This window comes from Giraffa tippelskirchi, chromosome Y, assembly GCF_054371585.1.
Source record: "Giraffa tippelskirchi isolate mGirTip1 chromosome Y, T2T-mGirTip1v1.2.pri, whole genome shotgun sequence".
NCBI lineage: Eukaryota > Metazoa > Chordata > Mammalia > Artiodactyla > Giraffidae > Giraffa > Giraffa tippelskirchi.
Genome location: NC_137290.1, coordinates 12,963,419 through 12,980,570, shown reverse-complemented (window position 1 = coordinate 12,980,570; position 17,152 = coordinate 12,963,419). Strand labels below are relative to the sequence as shown.

Sequence of the window (17,152 nt, the reverse complement as noted above, 5' to 3'; positions counted from 1 at the left end):
CCCCTCCTAATCTTGAACGCGTAGTAGCTCCTCTTGGCCCTCCTGCACCTGTGCAGCTGCTGCTTCTTGGACATGGGGTTGCTCCTCTCGACTGCCACCCCTGACCTTGGATGTGGGGTAGTTCCTTTCCCTGTTGTACAAGGGTCAACTGTAATTTGAAAAGAATGAAAAAACAAACTAATAACACCTATGTTAAGAGTATGTAGGAAAATAAACTCAAATTAAGCAGACATTGTAAGCAATAGAAGGAAGTGAAAAGTAAATGAAATAGAGAAAAGAAAAAGCATAGATAATCTACAAGTCAAAAGTTAGTTCTTTAGAGAGATGAATAAATTGAGACAGCTGTTGCATTTTCATTTTTTTATTGAAGGATAATTGCTTTACAGAACTTTGTTGTTTACTGTCAAAGCTCAACATGAATCAGTCAAGGGATACATATATCCCCTCCCTTTTGAAACTCTCTCCCATCTTCCACTCCATCCCATCCCTTTATATTGATACAGAGCCCCTGTTTGAGTTTCTTGAGCCATATAGCAAATTTCCACTGGCTATCTATTTAACATATGGTAATGTAAGTTTCCATATTATTTCCATACATCTCACCCTCTTCTCTCCTCCCCCAGTGTCCATAAACCTATTTGCTATGTCTGTTTCTCCATTGCTGCCCTTCAGTACCATTTTTCTATATCCCTTATATATACATTACAGTATAATATTTATCTTTATCTTTTTGACTGGCTTCACTGTGTATAATAGGTTCTAGGTTCATCCACTTCATCAGAATTGACTAAAATGCATTTCTTTTTAAGGCTGAATAATATTTCATTGTGTGTGTGTACCTCAACTTCTTCATCCATTCATCTGTAAATGGACATCTGTGTTGCTTCCATGTTGTCTAGCTGATGTAAATATTGCTGCAGTGAACAATGGGATACATGTGCCTTTTTCAATTTTGGTTTCCTTAGGGTATATGCCTAAGAGTGGGACTGCTGGTGCATATGGTGGTTTTATTCCTAGTTTTTAAAGAACTGTCCATACCATCTTCCATAGTAGCTGCATCAGTTTGCATTCCCACCAACAGTGCAAGAGTGCTCCCTTTCTCCACACCCTCTCCAGCATTTATGGTTTGTAGACTTTTTGATGATGACCATTCTGTGTGACATGATATCTCATGTTAGTTTTGATTTGCATTTCTCTAATAACGGGCGATGTTGAACATCTTTTCATGTGTTTGTTAGCCATCTGTATGTTTTCTTTGGAGAAATGTCTGTTTAGGTATTTTTCCCCATTTTTTTATTGGGTTGTTTATTTTTCTGGTATTGAGTTGGATGAGCTCCTTGTATATTTTGTAAATAATCCTTTGTCAGTTGTTTCATTTGCTATTATTTTCTCCCATTCTGAGTGTTGTCTTCTCACCTCGCTTATAGCTTCCTTTTCTGTACAAAAGCTTTTAAGTTTAATCAGGTCCCACTTATTTACTTTTGCTTTTATTTCTATTACTCTAGTAGGTGTATCAGAGAGGATCTTGCTTTGATTTATGTCATTGAGTATTCTGCCTATGTTTTCCTCTAAGAATTTTATATTTTCTGGTCTTAATATTTAAGTCTTTAATTCATTTTGTGCTTCTCTTTGTGTATGGTGTTAGAAAGTTTTCTAATTTCATTCGTTTACATGTAGCTGTCCAGTTTTCCCAGCACCATTTATTGAAGAGGCTGTCTTTGCCACATTGTATATTCATAATGAAGGAGGAGGAAGGCATTCCTGCTAGTTTTAGCTGAGTTGATCCGTCAGCATTAAAGGAAATCTGGGCCCCATCTTAGCAAGCAGATATCTTCTAGTCAATAAAACAGGGCGATTGGTGTCTGGATACATTCAGCAGGAGGCTTCCTGTTTGCTGTTTTCAGTCTTAACATGAATTCTATGTTCCTTAACAGCACCTGAATGCAGGTGCCAGAGAGCTGGCAAGCCAGCTTTCAGGGATAATAGAAATTCATGTATCTCATTCGTGTGGAAATTCCATATGGTGAACAGCAGCCATTTACAACACTCTTCCCTTCTGATATGTAAAGTAACTTTTACAACCCACTCTCTTGAGAATGTTTCTAGCCTCTGGCTTTCTGGATGACTTGTTAGATTTTTGATCCCTGTCTCTGCTAAAAAGGGCTATCTTGTAAGAGAGTATATATATATGCCCACAATATGTTAACTAAACACCTTTGTTCCACCAGAGCACTGGTCCCCGTGTCTTTCTATCTCTCTCCCTGCCCCTCCCTTTCAGGCTGTTTCCACGGGGCACAGATGTCCGCCATGTCTACTTACTTGCCCAGGCTTTCAAAACCTCTTCGAGAGGGTGCCCTGAGCCTACGTAGATAGTGCTAGCTCTTTGTCCTAGAGTTATATTGGCATACTGTATAAACCAGGGAATATTAGCCTCTTTTCTTCCTTCTTCCACTTTCTTATCGATCGATTCTGTACCCCCACGTTCCAGACCATTTAAAGGGCCACAACAATGGGTAGGTAGAGGAATTTGTACAGTACTCTGGCCCAGCAGAGTTGGCTTTCTCGAGTTCCACAAAACAGCCTGTGGGTCTGGGTGTCTGTGGTCCTGATGATGGTAGTTTCTTTTCCTGAGAAAGGGGGCTATCTGGTGGGTATCCACTAAATGCTTATTGCCTGTATCCACCATAAAGTGCACTGGATGGTCCCCTACTTGAATTCTGACTGTAGACTCTCTGGGGTCCAGTTGGAGAGAGGCTGGTCCTCTCTAGTCGGTTTCTACTCCAGCCAACCTGATCAGATTAGTGCTGGGTGGCTCGGGTTGATATTGGCTTGGTGGGCCTGCTGCCTTGGTTTTCTTCTTAGGGCAGCTTGTGCACTCATTTTTCCAGTGTCCCTTTTCTTTGCAGTAGGCACACTGATCGTGGCTAAGGGGAACTCTCCTTTTCAGATCAGGTCCCTTTCCTTGCCTTTTGGGGTGGTCGTGCGAGGGATGCAGGCTTTGACAGGGCAACTGCCAAAGCTTCATCATCTTTTTGCTTCATCATCTTTTCTGCTTCTTGGCATGCTGTTTGGTCACAATTGACAAAGACTTTGTTGGCTATCTCTAGAAGTTTTGTGGCATTTTTACCTTTCAAGCCCTTCTAACTTCTGTAACCTTTTTGGATGTCTGATTGGACCTGTCCCACAAAGGCTGCATTTATCATCTGTTGATTTTCAGGGTCTTCAGGATCAAAAAGGGTGTAGACCCAAAAGAGAAGGCAATGGCACCCCACTCCAGTATTCTTGCTTGGAAATTCCCATGGACAGAGGAGCCTGGTAGGCTACAGTCCATGGGGTCGCTAAGAGTCGGACACGACTGAGCGACTTCACTTTCACTTTTCCCTTTCATGCACCGGAGAAGGAAATGGCAACCCACTCCAGTATTCTTGCCTCGAGAATCCCAGGGACAGCGGAGCCTGGTGGGCTGCCATCTGTGGGGTCGCACAGACTCGGACATGACTGAAGCGACTTAGCAGCAGCAACAGGCCCAAAAGGCCTCAAGAACCTTTCATAGAAATCGTCTAGGCTTTTATCTGGTTTTTGTAGCATCTCAGTGGTCTTAGCCATGTTATCAGGCTTCTTTGCCCTGGCTTTCACCCTCTGTACAGGAGGGCCTGTCGATACCTCTCCAGCTGGCTTCTTTCTTAACCCTCGATATTGGGGTTCCAGCAGGGCTTTTCCTCCAGAAGTTCTCCGGAGCCCAGTTCTCTGAGTCTAATTGACCCCCTCTGTCATTGGCCTGGAGCCATTTTTGAGCCTCTGTCATGACTTATTGGAGCTCCTCTGTATTGACTAGGGTGACAAGCTGCCGGCAGTCTACCCAGGTGGGACAATGGATCTGGAAGATGGATTCTAAGAGAACAACCAGTGCTTGGTGCTTTTCAGAGTACAAGGAGGAATGATGTTTCCAGTTGAGATCAGTCATGGAAAAAGGCTGGCAGTAAAAAGTGGGTTTCCCCTATTGTAGGGGACCATTGGCAGCAGAGTCCTGTGGTCCTTGAGTCTCTCATAAGGGCATTCATAATGCTGAGGCAGCTAATCTCTGAGCTGACATGTGGTGCCTGCCCTTCAGTTCTGGGGTGGCTGGCCATGGGGGCATAATAGCTTCAGGAGCATCAGGAAGAGGAAGTGAAATGGAAGGTAGTGGACTGTCTGGCAAATGTGATCTGCTGCTCTTGATGAGGAGCTCTGGGGATGTAAGGTGGGGCCACTGGAGGCATTTCTTCAACCTCACCCTGGAGAATAGGCAGTTCTTCTCTTGGCATGAGGTCCTTTTCTTCAGTTGAGTTACTTGGATCTTACACTGTCCCTGACCTGTGGCATAGAATAGAACCCAAGAAGGCCTTAACTAGGCAATTTTCAACCATTGATCAAAATATTGGAATTGGTCTGGGTGGCTGGAATCTCCCGTTATGACTCTGTGCACCGCTTGGGCAGTGGGCACATGTAAGGTCCTTTTCTGGAGGCCATCCGACCCCAAGGGAGGGCCACTCCAAGGTACAAAGAGTGTGCAGTTTTTCAGGACTCAATTTTAGACCATAATCCCCAGAGAATCTTTTCTTAACATTCTTAACCATACAGTCTAAGACAGTGAGTTTAGAAGTCAAATTACCCTTTATGTGATGGTTCCCACCCCGAGGCTGTATTGCACAACAAAGGGAAACACTTTCCACTCCCCCTTATGGAGATTTAGACACCTCTAAGCATTGGCAGGTCAGTATAAACCCTCAACAGGGACCAGCCTCTCAGGGAGGGATTAAATCCTCCAAAGGCTGGCACTACCCTGAGCCATATGAGGTCATAAGGGAGCCGCAGGTTAGGACCCTCTCAGGCTCCATAATTGGAAGATGGTGGAGTCCAGGGCACTCACTTGATCACTCTCTCATACACATCAGAATTGACAGACCACCCAAGGGAACAGACCCTGGAACTCGCTTCTGCTTTTCTTCTGAGTCTGTTCAGAAAGTGGCGTGGAGGGAGGCCAGCCTGGCTTAAGTGAGAGTTGGGATCCAGCAAATGGCCTGGAGGCACCTATCCCTTCCCTGACAATAGTGGCACAAGGGGCTAGCTTGGTTGTCGGTTTTCTGGCCAACACACCAGAAAATGTTATAGAAACCATTGTGGCTGAAGAAGACAAGCGGCACTCAAAGATGCAGAACAGCAGGATTTATTTAGCATGGGTGCTGGCCCAGCAGAGTCACCTCCAAAGGCTGAATGCCCCGACTTTGTTCTGAGTATCTTTTATGCATGGTAAACTTCCCTATCAAACAGCTCAGATCCCTCCCCTCCCCAGGTAGCCCAAGATGCCAGAGATGTAAGGAGCAAGCAAGATCACAGAGGCAAAAGCGCTGATTGATGAGTTGCAACTGTTAAAACAAGATAATGAAAGAGAAAGTGGGAAAGCAAAAGGTTGTTACTTGAATTGGAGGCTTTGATCTCGCTCCTAGCTCAAGACTTTTTTTTTTTTTTTTAATTTACTGTGTTTTTACTGGTAGCTGTAAGATTTGTACTTTCATATATTTCCCTGTTACTTGGTACCTTTGCATTTCAGCTCAAAGAAACCATTCAACATTTCTTTAAAAAGGGCAGTCTAGTGGTGATAAACTCCTTTAGCTTTTGCCTTTCTGGAAAATTCTTTGTGTCTCCTTCAGTTCTGAAAGGCAAATGGTTAAATACTCATGGTTGCCTTTTTTTTTTTTTAATCACTGAGTATATTATGTCTTTCCCTGCTTACCTAAAAAGTTTCTACTGAAAACCTGATAATTTTGTAGAGTTTCCCTCACATGTAAATAACAAGTTGTTTTCCTCTTGTAGCTTCTTGATTCTGTCTTAACGTTTTAACTTTTGACATTTTAATTGTCTTATGTCTTGCTGTGAGTCTTTGGACCTCTCTTATTTAAAACTTTTTTGGCCTCCTGGATTTGCATCCCTTATTTCCTTCCACAGGTTTGACCCTTTTTTCTTCTGGACCTGTTTATAATGCGCATGTTGGAGTGCTTGATGTTGTCTCAAAACTCCTATAATCAGTCTCTACTTGTTTTTATTCCTTTTTTTGCTATGATTAGGTGAATTCCAGTGCCATATATTGTTCACTGGCTCTTTTCATGCCTCAAATAATTTGTTGCTGATTTTTTTTTCCTTATTTAAAAAAAATAATTTAGAGGCTAATTACTTTACAATATTGTAGTGGTTTTTGCCATATATTGACATGAATCTGTTGCTGATCTTTTTATTGTGTTTTTGCAGTTTAGTTATTTTATTCTTCAGTTGTATTGTTTCTAGGCTTGTTTGTTACTTGTATAACGTATTTTCCGTTAAAAATTTTCACTTCAGCTTTCTATTCTTCAGAGCTCAGTGACGATCTTAGTGTTGTTACTTTAAAGTTTGTATCATGTAAACTGATTATCTCTTTCAGTATTTTTTTTTCTGAAGTTTTATCTTTTTCTTCTATTTGTAATCTATTCCTCTGTTTTTTTTTTCTTTGACTCTCTGTGTTGGTTTCTTTGCATTAGATAAATCAACCCTCCTGTCCCATTCTTCCCATTTGGAAGGTGTCACTTCATGTTTGAGATGTTAGCCAAACAAACGCATAGGCTAAAAGTTGAGAATTACATTTTTATTTGGTGGACAAAACTGAAGATCTTAGATATCTCTAGAAGACTGCTGTTAAGAGGTAAGGGAAAAGAGAGGATATATAGGAGTTTTTGCAACAGAGACCAGGTAGCTGGAAATCAAAAGATTACTGTTATTTAGAAAAAAGCAGATACATCAAGTTTTAATGAGTGTAGTGCTTTTTCCTGTATTGGAAGATGTAAGAGTCTGGGTTGGTTGAAATCATTCTTGTGGTATCCATCTTAGCTACTTAAGACTAGTGTCCTGTTTTTCTCCATCCTGAATCTATTCAGGGTTCACCCTGAGCGGTGATGGCTATGATGGAGGGCTAGGCTTGTTTCCCTGAGCGGTGATGGCTATGATGGAGGGCTAGGCTTGTTTGTCTCCATCCATAGTTCCCTCAGGGCTTTCTGTTGGGTGACTGCACTGACTGATGGCTTGAAGGCTACAACACCCTTTGTTTGCTGATATGGCAGGTGAGATTTTTCATTTCACAGAGATAAAACTTGTGATTGAACTTTGCCTCAACTCTTGTTTGTCTCTCAAATGTTTCTTATTTTCCAAGCAGCCTACTTTCTTCTTAGTGAGTCTCAAGTCATTTAAGTGTACCAAGACCTGTCACCATCAGAAAAGGACAGATTTCATTTATCAGCTAGATTCAATGTGATTGATAGCCAGGCACTTGGGGCAGCAGCTTTAGAAACATGTAAATATACCTTTTTAATGGGAAGAATAGGAGATGGGGATTGCTTTCTGAACACTGAACGCTTGATGAAAGCCAGCTCAGAACTGTTTATTTTTTACTACCATCCTGTGAACACATTCTGCTGGCCACTGGGGCCATGCTATCAGGATAGTATGGTAGCCACAAAAGCTGGTGCATCGGACATGAAGCTTTCGGAGACATTTTCTGGCCTGTAGTAGAGGAAGATCATGAAAATAGTTCCTGTGATTCTCCATGGTCTCTAAGGGCGATTATATTTGACCCTTGATTATATTTAGAAATCTGCCCCTTCAGGCCAAATCTTGTTTCATGTGTAAATGGGTTACACTTAGGTGTCTGTGTCTTTATTGTGCTTGAGTTAGAGGTTAGCCAGCAGAAAGTATTTCTTGGTTTGTAACAGACCCCCAGGACCCACAAGTGCAAACCCCACTGGTTCCAAGAGCTAGGCAGTTAAGGGGCATCCCCTGTGTGACAGCCACAAAAATTGGAGGGCCAGGCAGTCTCTCTTCTGGAAGATGAGATACTGGTGATCTTGTGCAAGGTAGTGGGAGATTCACAAGCTTGCTTCCCCAAGGCTGCCTCGGTGGGTCTCTGCATGAGTGCCAAACCAGAAGCCTGCCCCTCACTCCAAAGCCATGAGTATCTTACAAGCCTCTTTCAAATACAGACTGGGCCTTACTGTATGCTCTCCCTCTGCTGGGTGGCTCCTGGGCTTGGGTAGTCCATATATGTATAACAACTGTTTTTCAGTTCCATTATAGCTTTGTAAGTTTTTCTAGGATCCAAGCCCCATTTACTTTCACATCTACATGTTTTGAGATCTTGTCTTTCAGGTACAGGTCTTAAAAGTTGAGGTGCCTGATGTAAGGTTCCAGTATGCAATTGTAGATTCACTGTGTCACTGGGAGGAGGAGGTAGGATCCTGCTATGTCTTCATGTTGAACCAGAGGTCTGACACCATCATCCATAAAGCCTTCATTCTGATGAGGGCTTTCCACCAGCTTTTAACTTGAGATGCAACTGAATCATGTTTTTACCCATTCTGCCAATTTCTGTTTTTCACTGAAGTTTTGTTCTTATACATTTAAAGAAACTGTTCATAAAAATCGACTTCTACTATTTTACTCTTTGTTTTCTGCACTGCTCTTTTTTAGTTACTGGAATTTTTGTAGTAAATCATTTTAGTTTCCTTAGTTAATTCATTTTTAGTCTGTTTTATATCCATTTTTTGGTGGTTATAATGAGGACTGCATATGACATTCTGAAGTTACTAACACTATTTTAGCATTTATTTCACAAGTATACAGAAACTCTCATATGCACCTCTGTTAGCACCTTTCACTTATTAATGTCACAAATTTAATGTTTATTCATTATGTGCCCAATATACCCTAATTATTTTTTAAGATGTATTATCTCTTATTATCTTTTTAAAAAAATCATTTTTTATTTATTTTATTTTTGGTATGCTGGGTCTTTGTTGCTGTGTGAGCTCTTCTGTGGTTATGGTGTGTGGGCTTCTCATTGCAGTGGCTTCTCAAGTGCACTCAGACTTCAGTAACTGCGGCACGTGGACTCAGTAATTGCAACTCTTGGTCTCTAGAGCACAGGCTTAGTTGTGGTGCTCTGTCTTAGTTGCTTCATGGTATGTTGTATCCTCCCAGATCAGAGACTGAACTCATGTCTTTGGCATCAGCAGGTGGATTCTTTACCACTGAATCACCATGGAAGCCCCATGGAGTGTATTAATATTTCATTTTTGAAGGACATTTTGGCTAGATGTAGAGTTCTCAGTTGAGGGTCTCCCTTTCCAGCATTTTTAAAAGCTCCTGACTTCTGATCTCCCAAGATTTATGCTAAGGAATTTTCTGATTATGTTAATGAGGATCCTTTTTATGTGGTAAATTTGGCATTGGGCAGTTTTATGACTGTTTCACTGTGACTGTAGGAGTTTATCATCCTTGGAGTTTGTTGGGCTTGCACATTCATATCTTGGAATGAGATTTGGGAAATTTTTCATCATTATTTCTTCAAATAACCTTTCTGCCCTCTTCTGTCTGTTTTCTCTGTGTGGTATCCCACACTGCATGTATTGGCCCACTTGATGGTGTCCCACAGATTCCTTAGCGCTTAGATTGCTCCTCAGTCTATATTAATTCCATTTCCCTGGAGTTGATAATTTCTGTTCTGCAGCTACACTGATTCTTTGTCATCTTTGATCAAATAAGATTTTTAATCCCTCTAGTGAATTTTTTGTTTGTGGTACTCTTCTGCTCTAGATTTTTTTTTTTCCTTTTGGTTCCTTTCTTTGGTTTCTGTTGTTGATTTTTTTCGATTTTACTCATACATTGTTTCTTGACTTTGTCTGCTTCCTTAACCTCTTATGCATTTTAGCTACAGTTATTTTAAAGTCTTTCGTGATTCTACTATCTAGTCTTCCTCTTGGACAGTTTGGTTGATTGGTCTTGTGTCTTTGAATGGTCCATACTTTATTTCTTTGTATGCCTTATGATTTTTGTTATTAACTGTACATTTGAATCTTGCAGTGTAATATTTGTAGATATGAGATTCCCTTTACCACCGTTTGTTGTGTTTGTATTGTTTTGTTTTGTTTGTTTTAAAACGTCTCTTGCTAGAGATCAGCCTGAGATGAAAATCTAATCTAAGGTGTTCTCAGATCATCTTTGATCCTGAGCTTTAGTGATGATTTTCTAAATTTCCCAAATGGGATTGGTTTTGTATGTTTTAGGGCTTAAATATCTGGCTCTTCAAAGGGAATAAAAAGGATAAATGAAGGGGAAAATGATAAAATGGATCCTATTTCCTTCAGTCCCCCACATACCTCTTCACATGGAGGTGTTTGCAATAGTGGTGACTCTTGTCTGTGTCTTCCTTGTTACGATCAAATTGTTAGTTATAAATCGACAGTCAGAGCACAGATCTCTGACATTTTGGAGGCCTGAGTCTTTATGGCTTATCTTGGCTCTTGTTAGCCACTCCAGGAATTTTAATATGACCACTTGCAGTAGAGCTGTGGAATGGAAAAATAAGAAGCTGCTACACTGCTACTGGTTTAAATGAACCAAAATTAATCACAGTTTACTGACCACTTATTTCTCTGGAAATTGTAAGCCTTTGTATAGACTTCACAGTTCTAAAATAATTATATCACTTTGTGTCAATGCAATTATCTGGGTATGGAAATAGACCTGTTCACTGTGCTATTTTCCATGATGACATTTCAGCTTCTTGATCCTTGACTGTGCCCTTCTGGCCATCCACTGCTCTGGTCACCTCATGTATCAGAGGACTGTAAGTCATAAGTACAGATACTCTGTTCAGACTGTCACCATTGATTTAGCATGCTTTTTGAAGAATTCTCACTGCCTTTGGTTTCTGTGACTGCTGCAGCCACTTCTACATTCACTCTACTTTCTCTTTGCCAATACCACTGTCTTTGTTTTTTCCCTTAGGTTTCATACATTATGAAAATCACTCTCTTTGGAAATATTTCTTACCTTCTTTGTTCATTCTGCCTGTGTATCTGAAAATATAACTAGGAAGATGATAATGTAATTGAGTCTTCATTTATCCTTTGGTAATTTTAATACTTCTTACTCCACAGTCATTATCCTGTTATAAAAATGCCACAGTGAGATACCATTTTTTGTTAAATATTAACCCTCAAATTTTCTGTACCTCACTCTGCAGCATATGACTATGCCTTTTATTCCTTAGAGCACAGAGAAACCATCAGTTTGTCAGTCTCCATGTCAGATATGTCATATTAATTGCATTTATGTCTCTCTTCTGGAGTCTCTTATTCAGTATTTTTAATCATTAATGTTTGTTTCAGTGTCTAGTACCTAGTCTATTCAGTGGAATATATCTCCATTAGTGGAATGTCAGTCTTCTGATCTGCTATATTATTATTTTTGTTATTACCATTACCATTGAAAATTATAATTAAAATCTGCAGATTGGGATTTTATTCATCATCTGGTGGTATATGAGCACTTTGGAGTACCTGAAAAAAGAGTCTTAGTTACAGATAATTCGTTCAGAATCTATAGTAATTTGTGTGCTCTTCTCATTGGGCTTCTATGGTTTCTCAGCAGTAAAGAATCCTCCTGCAATGCAGAAGGCCCAGGAGATTGGAAGATCCCCTGGAGAAGGGAATGGCAACCCACTCCAGTATTCTTGCCTGGAGAGTTCCATGGACAGAGGAGCCTGGACAATTACAGTACATGGGGTCACAAAAAGTTGGACATAAATTGGAAAATTCTTCTCATAGTCTGTCAGTTCAGTCCAGGTCAGTTGCTCAGTCGTGTCCAACTCTTTGCAACCACATGAACCACAGCACGCCAGGTCTCCCTGTCCGTCACCAACTCCTGGAGTCCACCCAAACCCATGTCCATTGAGTCGGTGATCCCATCCAACTATCTCATCCTCTGTCGTCCCCTACTCCTCCTGTCCTCAATCTTTCCCAGCATCAGGATCTTTTCAAATGAGTCAGCTGTTCGATCAGGTGGCAAATATTGGGAGTTTCAGCTTCAACATCGGTCCTTCAAATGAACATCTAGGACTGATCTCCTTTAGGATGGACTGGTTGGGTCTCCTTGCATTCCAAGGGACTCGCAAAAGTCCTCTCTAACACCACAGTTCAAAAGCATCAATTCTTTGGCACTCAGCTTTCTTCGAAGTGCAACTCTCACATCCATACATGACTACTGGAAAAACTGTAGCCTTGACTAAATGGACCTTTGTTGGCAAAGTAATGTCTCTGCTTTTGAATATGCTGTCTAGGTTGGTCATAGCTTTCCTTCCAAGGAGTAAGTGTCTTTTAATTCCATGGCTGCAGTCACCGTCTGCAGTGATTTTGGAGCCCAGAAAAATAAAGTGAGCCACTGTTTGCCCATCTATTTGCCATGAAGTGATGGGACCGGATGCCATGATCTTAGTTTTCTGAATGTTGAGCTTTAAGCCAACTTTTTGACTCCTCTCTCACTTTCATCAAGAGGCTTTTTAGTTCTTCTTCACTTTCTGCCGTAAGGGTGGTGTCATCTGAATGTCTGAGGTTATTGATATTTCTCCCAGCAATCTTGACTCCAGCTTGTGCTTCCTCCAGCCCAGCATTTCTCATGATGTACTCTGCACAGAAGTTAGACAAGCAGGGTGACAATGTACAGCCTTGACGTACTCCTTTTCCTATTTCGAACTAGTCTGTTGTTCCATGTCCAGTTCTAACTGTTGCTTCCTGACCTGCATACAGGTTTCTCAAGAGACAGGTCAGATTGTCTGGTATTACCATCTCTTTGAGAATTTCCCACAGTTTATTGTGATCCACATAGTCAAAGGCTTTGGCATACTCAGTAAAGCAGTAATAGATGTTTTTCTGGAACTCTCTTGCTGAAGATATAAAAGCAAAAGCTTTTTTTTTTTTCCTGTAGTAATTTGAATGAAGCTCTTTGTAATAGCTGTAAATATTTTGCCTGTAAGGACACTTCATAGTTTTCCTGTATGTATCATTGTTGCACTTGGAATGCTTGATGAGTGAACACTTAATTCTTAAAAGTTTTAATGAAATGTCAGTAAGGCTGCCTTTTTATCTGTTAATATAAAATAGAAGAAATTGCTCTAACTCTAAAATTGCCTTCTTTACTCACTAAGACTGCTGAGTGCTGCTTATTTTTTCAACAAAATATCCTTTGCATGTTCTTATAGAAAAGTAAAACTAGCAGGTATTGATTTGTAACAAGTTTTCCCAAGAGATTTATTTTTCTTTTTAATAAAATAATAAACAATGAAATTGGTTTTCTTCTTGTATTAAATGACTTGTGTACTTTCTTATGACAGCTAATTAAGAGAAGTAAAAAAGTTCCATGATTGTAATTGGTATTTTTCCAGCTTTAATTTAAAAATTCTTACTGCTTTATGAACCTATAGTGCTTATTAATTTTAGCTGGAAGAGAGCAGGAATATTCAGAAGCAAATGAAGGTTTTGCAGAAGAAACAAGCCCAGATTGTGAAAGAGAAAGTCCATTTGCAGCGTGAGCACATCAAGGCTATCTTGGCAAGAAGCAAACTTGAATCTCTTTGTAGGGAACTCCAGCGTCACAATAAGACATTAAAGGTGAGTTGGTTCCATTTTCATTTTTTTTTAGAGATACTTAGACTGATTTTATAATCACTGCATATCTGTTTGAGGTAAATCCTTGCATCGTTTGCTTTAGTGGGAGTTAGTTATAATAATGGCTGCTGGTTGATAACTTCTGGGTTCAGTTGCTCAGTTGTGTCTGACTCTGAAACACCATAGACTGCAAGGCTTCCCTGTCCTTAACTATCTCCTGGAGTTTGCCCAAACTCATGTCCATTGAGTTGGTGATGCCATCCAACCATCTCATCCTCTGTTGGCCCCTTTCTCCTTCTGTTTCAGTCTTTCCCAGCATGAATGTCTTTTCTCATGGGTTGGCTCTTCACATCAGGTGGCCAGAATATTGGAGCTTCAGTTTCAGCATCAGTCTTTGCAATGAATATTCAGGGTTGATCTTTAGGAATGACTGGTTTGATCTCCTTGCTGTCCAACGGACTCTCAAGAGTCTCCTCCAACACCATGGTTTGGCACTCAACCTTCTTTGTAGTCCAGCTGTTACATCTATATGTGACTACTGGAAAAACCTTAGCTTTGACTAAATGGACCTCTGATGGTAAAGTAATGTCTCTGCCTAGGTGTGTCATTGTTTTTCTTTCAAGGAGTGAGCATCTTAATTTCATGGCTGCAGGCACCATCAGCAGTGACTTTGGAGCCCAAGAAAATAGTCTGCCACTGTTTTTTCCCAGTCTGTTTGTTGCGGAGTGATGGGATGGGATGCCATGATCTTAGTTTTTTGAATGCTGAGTTTGAAGCCAGCTTTTTCATTCTCCTCTTAACCTTCATTAAGAGGTTCTTTAGTTCCTCTTCACTTTATGCCATAAGGGTGGTGTCATCTGCATGTCTGAGGCTGTTGATATTTCTCCCGGCAGTCTTGATTCCAGCTTATGAGTCATCTAGTCCAGCATTTTACATGATGTACTCTGAATACAAGTTTAATAAGCTGGGTGACAGTATACAGCCTTGATGTACTTTCCCAGTTTTGAACTAGTCCATTTTTTCATGTCTGGTTCTAAATGACAAGTTAGCCTTGCCTTTTCTTTTGCTTGGGGGTAATGCTGTGTGTGTTGTCATTGTATATCAAAGATTCATTCTTTCTAGTCAGTGTTTGTTTTCAGACTCAGGGAAGAGCTCCTTAATAATAATTCATAATTGATCACAGGGAAATCAGACTGTATTGATACTTATGTCAATAACTGCCCTGCTTAGAAATTTTAAGGTTGACATATATTCTTCTAATCATTGATGTAGTTTTGATTACTATGTCCTCCTTGGATAGTGAGTGAAGTGGCTTGGATGAAATAAATTATAAACTTCAGTCAAAATGAGTTTAAAGGGAAAGCAGGTTGCAGAGCTCTACTGTGGATGCTAATTGGTTAGTCCTCTTTACTATTCTCTGCACATCTTCAACTATTTAGTTGCCGATTACTTTAGAATAGCACTTATCCCTTAGCTGATATAAGGAAGGTAGTAAAGGAAGAGGGACCAGGTATCAGAATTTTTGTCAGTAGGGAAAGGACAAAGAGTAGAGAGGCTCTAGAAAGCATCTATCTCTGTAATGGGAACAGGTCTGTCTTTAGCAGTCATTAAAGAGTTGGAGTATGATTTTGATTAAGCATACTTGACATATGATTACCCCTGTTTCTGCAAATTCCAAGTATCTAGAATATAGATATTCAGAATAACGTTGAATATTCACTGGATATTCACTGGAATATCCTGAAAATTTTGGAATATTCATTGGAATATCCTGAATATTCACTGGAAGGAATGATGCTGAAGGTGAAACTCAAATACTTTGGCCACCTCATGTGAAAAACTGACTCATTTGTAAAGACCCTATTGTTAGGAAAGATTGAAGGTGGGAGAAAAGAGGCGACGGAGGAGGAGATGGTTGGATGCCATCACCGACTCAGTGGACATAAGTTAAAGTAAACTCTGGGAGTTGGTGATGGACAGGGAGGCCTGTGTTGCTTTTAATCCCCTTTGCTTTGCTTTTTTTTTTTTAAATATAAAATGAAAATTTTGTTTTGTTGTTTAGTCACCCAGTTGTGTCCGATTCTGCGACCCTATGGACTGCAGTACACTGGGCTTTCCTGTCCCTCACCATCTCACTGAAGTTTGCCCACATTCATGTGCATTGCATTGGTGATGCTGTCAGCCCTCTCATTTTCTGACACCCTCTTCTCCTTCTGCCCTCAATCTTGCCTAGCATCAGGGACTTTTCCAGTGAGTCAGCTGTTTGCATCAGATGACCAGAATACTGGAGCTTTAGCTTAAGTGTCAGTCCTTCCAACAAATATCAGGGTTGATTTCCCTTAAGATTGACTGATTTGATCTCCTTGCTGTCCAAGGGACTCTCAGGAGTCTTCTCCAGCACTGCAGTTCAACAACATCAATTCTTTGACTTTCTGCCTTCTTCACAGTCCATATGGCTCTTACAACCAAATGTGACTTCTGGGAAGACCGTATGCTTGACTATAGGGACCTTTGTTGGCAGAGTAATGTCTCCTGCTCTTCATCACATGTCTAGGTCTGTCATAGCTTATGTTCCAAGAAGCAGTCGTCTTCTGATTTCATGGCTGCAGTCACCATCCACAGTGATTTTAGAGCCAAAGAAGAGGAAATCTGTCACTGTTTCCATCTTTTCTCCTTCTTTCTGCCATGAAGTAATGGGCCAAGATGCCATGATCTTAGTTTTTTTTTTTTTTTTAATATTTAGTTTTAAGCCGGCTCTTTCACTCTCCTCCTTCACTTTTATCAAGAGGCTCTTTACTTCCTCTGCTTTCTGCCATTACAGTGATATCATCAGCATACCTGAGGTTCTTGATTTTCTCCCACTTATCTTGATTCCAACTTGTAATGCATCCAGCTCGGTGTTTCTCAGGTTGTGCTTAGCATATAGGTTAAATACATAGGGTGTATAATAGACAATCCGGTCATACTTTTGTCAGTGTTGAAGCAGTCAATTGTTCCATACAGGGTTCTGATGTTTACTTCTTGACCCACAAACAGGTTTCTCAGGAGACAGGTTAGATGACCTGGTATTCCCATCTCTTTAAGAGGTTTCCACAGTTTGTTATGATCCACACGGTCAAAGGCATTAGCATACTTGATGAAACAGAGGTAGACTGTGTGGATAGACTCCTTACTTGTACTTTGGTGGTGCTTTAGTCGCTAAGTCCTGTCTGACTCTTGTGACCCCATGGACTGTAGCTGGCCAGGCTTCTCTGCCCGTGGGATTTTCCAGGCAAGAATACTGGAATGGATTGCCATTTCCTTCTCGGGGGATCTTCCCAACCCAGGAATTGAACCTGGGTGTCCTGCACTGCAGGCAGATTCTTTACTGACTGAGGTGTGAGGGAAGCCCTTGTACTTTCCGTGTACTTTAGTAGTATAATAAATATCTAGATGGTCAGATAGCACTTTATTCATCACAGGGCTGTTTGTGTGTCTCTGATTACTCTGTCTGGTTTGAATAATATCTCTCTGATTACTCAGTCTGCTTTGAGAAATCTGCTTGATTTCCAGCAAGAGATTTCTGCCCATAGACCAGAAGGGAGAAGGCGTTTTAGTTCATAAGCATCACTTGGGGCAGCATTGAGGGTCCATAGCAGCAAGCTTCT

The 17,152-nt window shown here is 40.7% G+C and overlaps 1 protein-coding gene across 21 annotated transcripts in view; it reads left to right on the top strand.

Annotated features, from left to right (window-relative positions):
* Positions 1–17,152, top strand: part of LOC145537796 (gamma-taxilin-like) — a 75,520-nt gene that overhangs the window by 44,723 nt on the left and 13,645 nt on the right. For all 21 annotated transcript variants that reach the window (XR_014076424.1, XR_014076425.1, XM_081568663.1 and 18 more), the window contains one exon: positions 13,338–13,508. Coding sequence is in view for 19 of the 21 variants with exons in the window: in XM_081568663.1 (XP_081424789.1) it covers positions 13,338–13,508 (171 nt within the window). In the remaining 2 variants the exon portion in view is untranslated. The remainder of the gene's footprint in view (positions 1–13,337; positions 13,509–17,152) is intronic.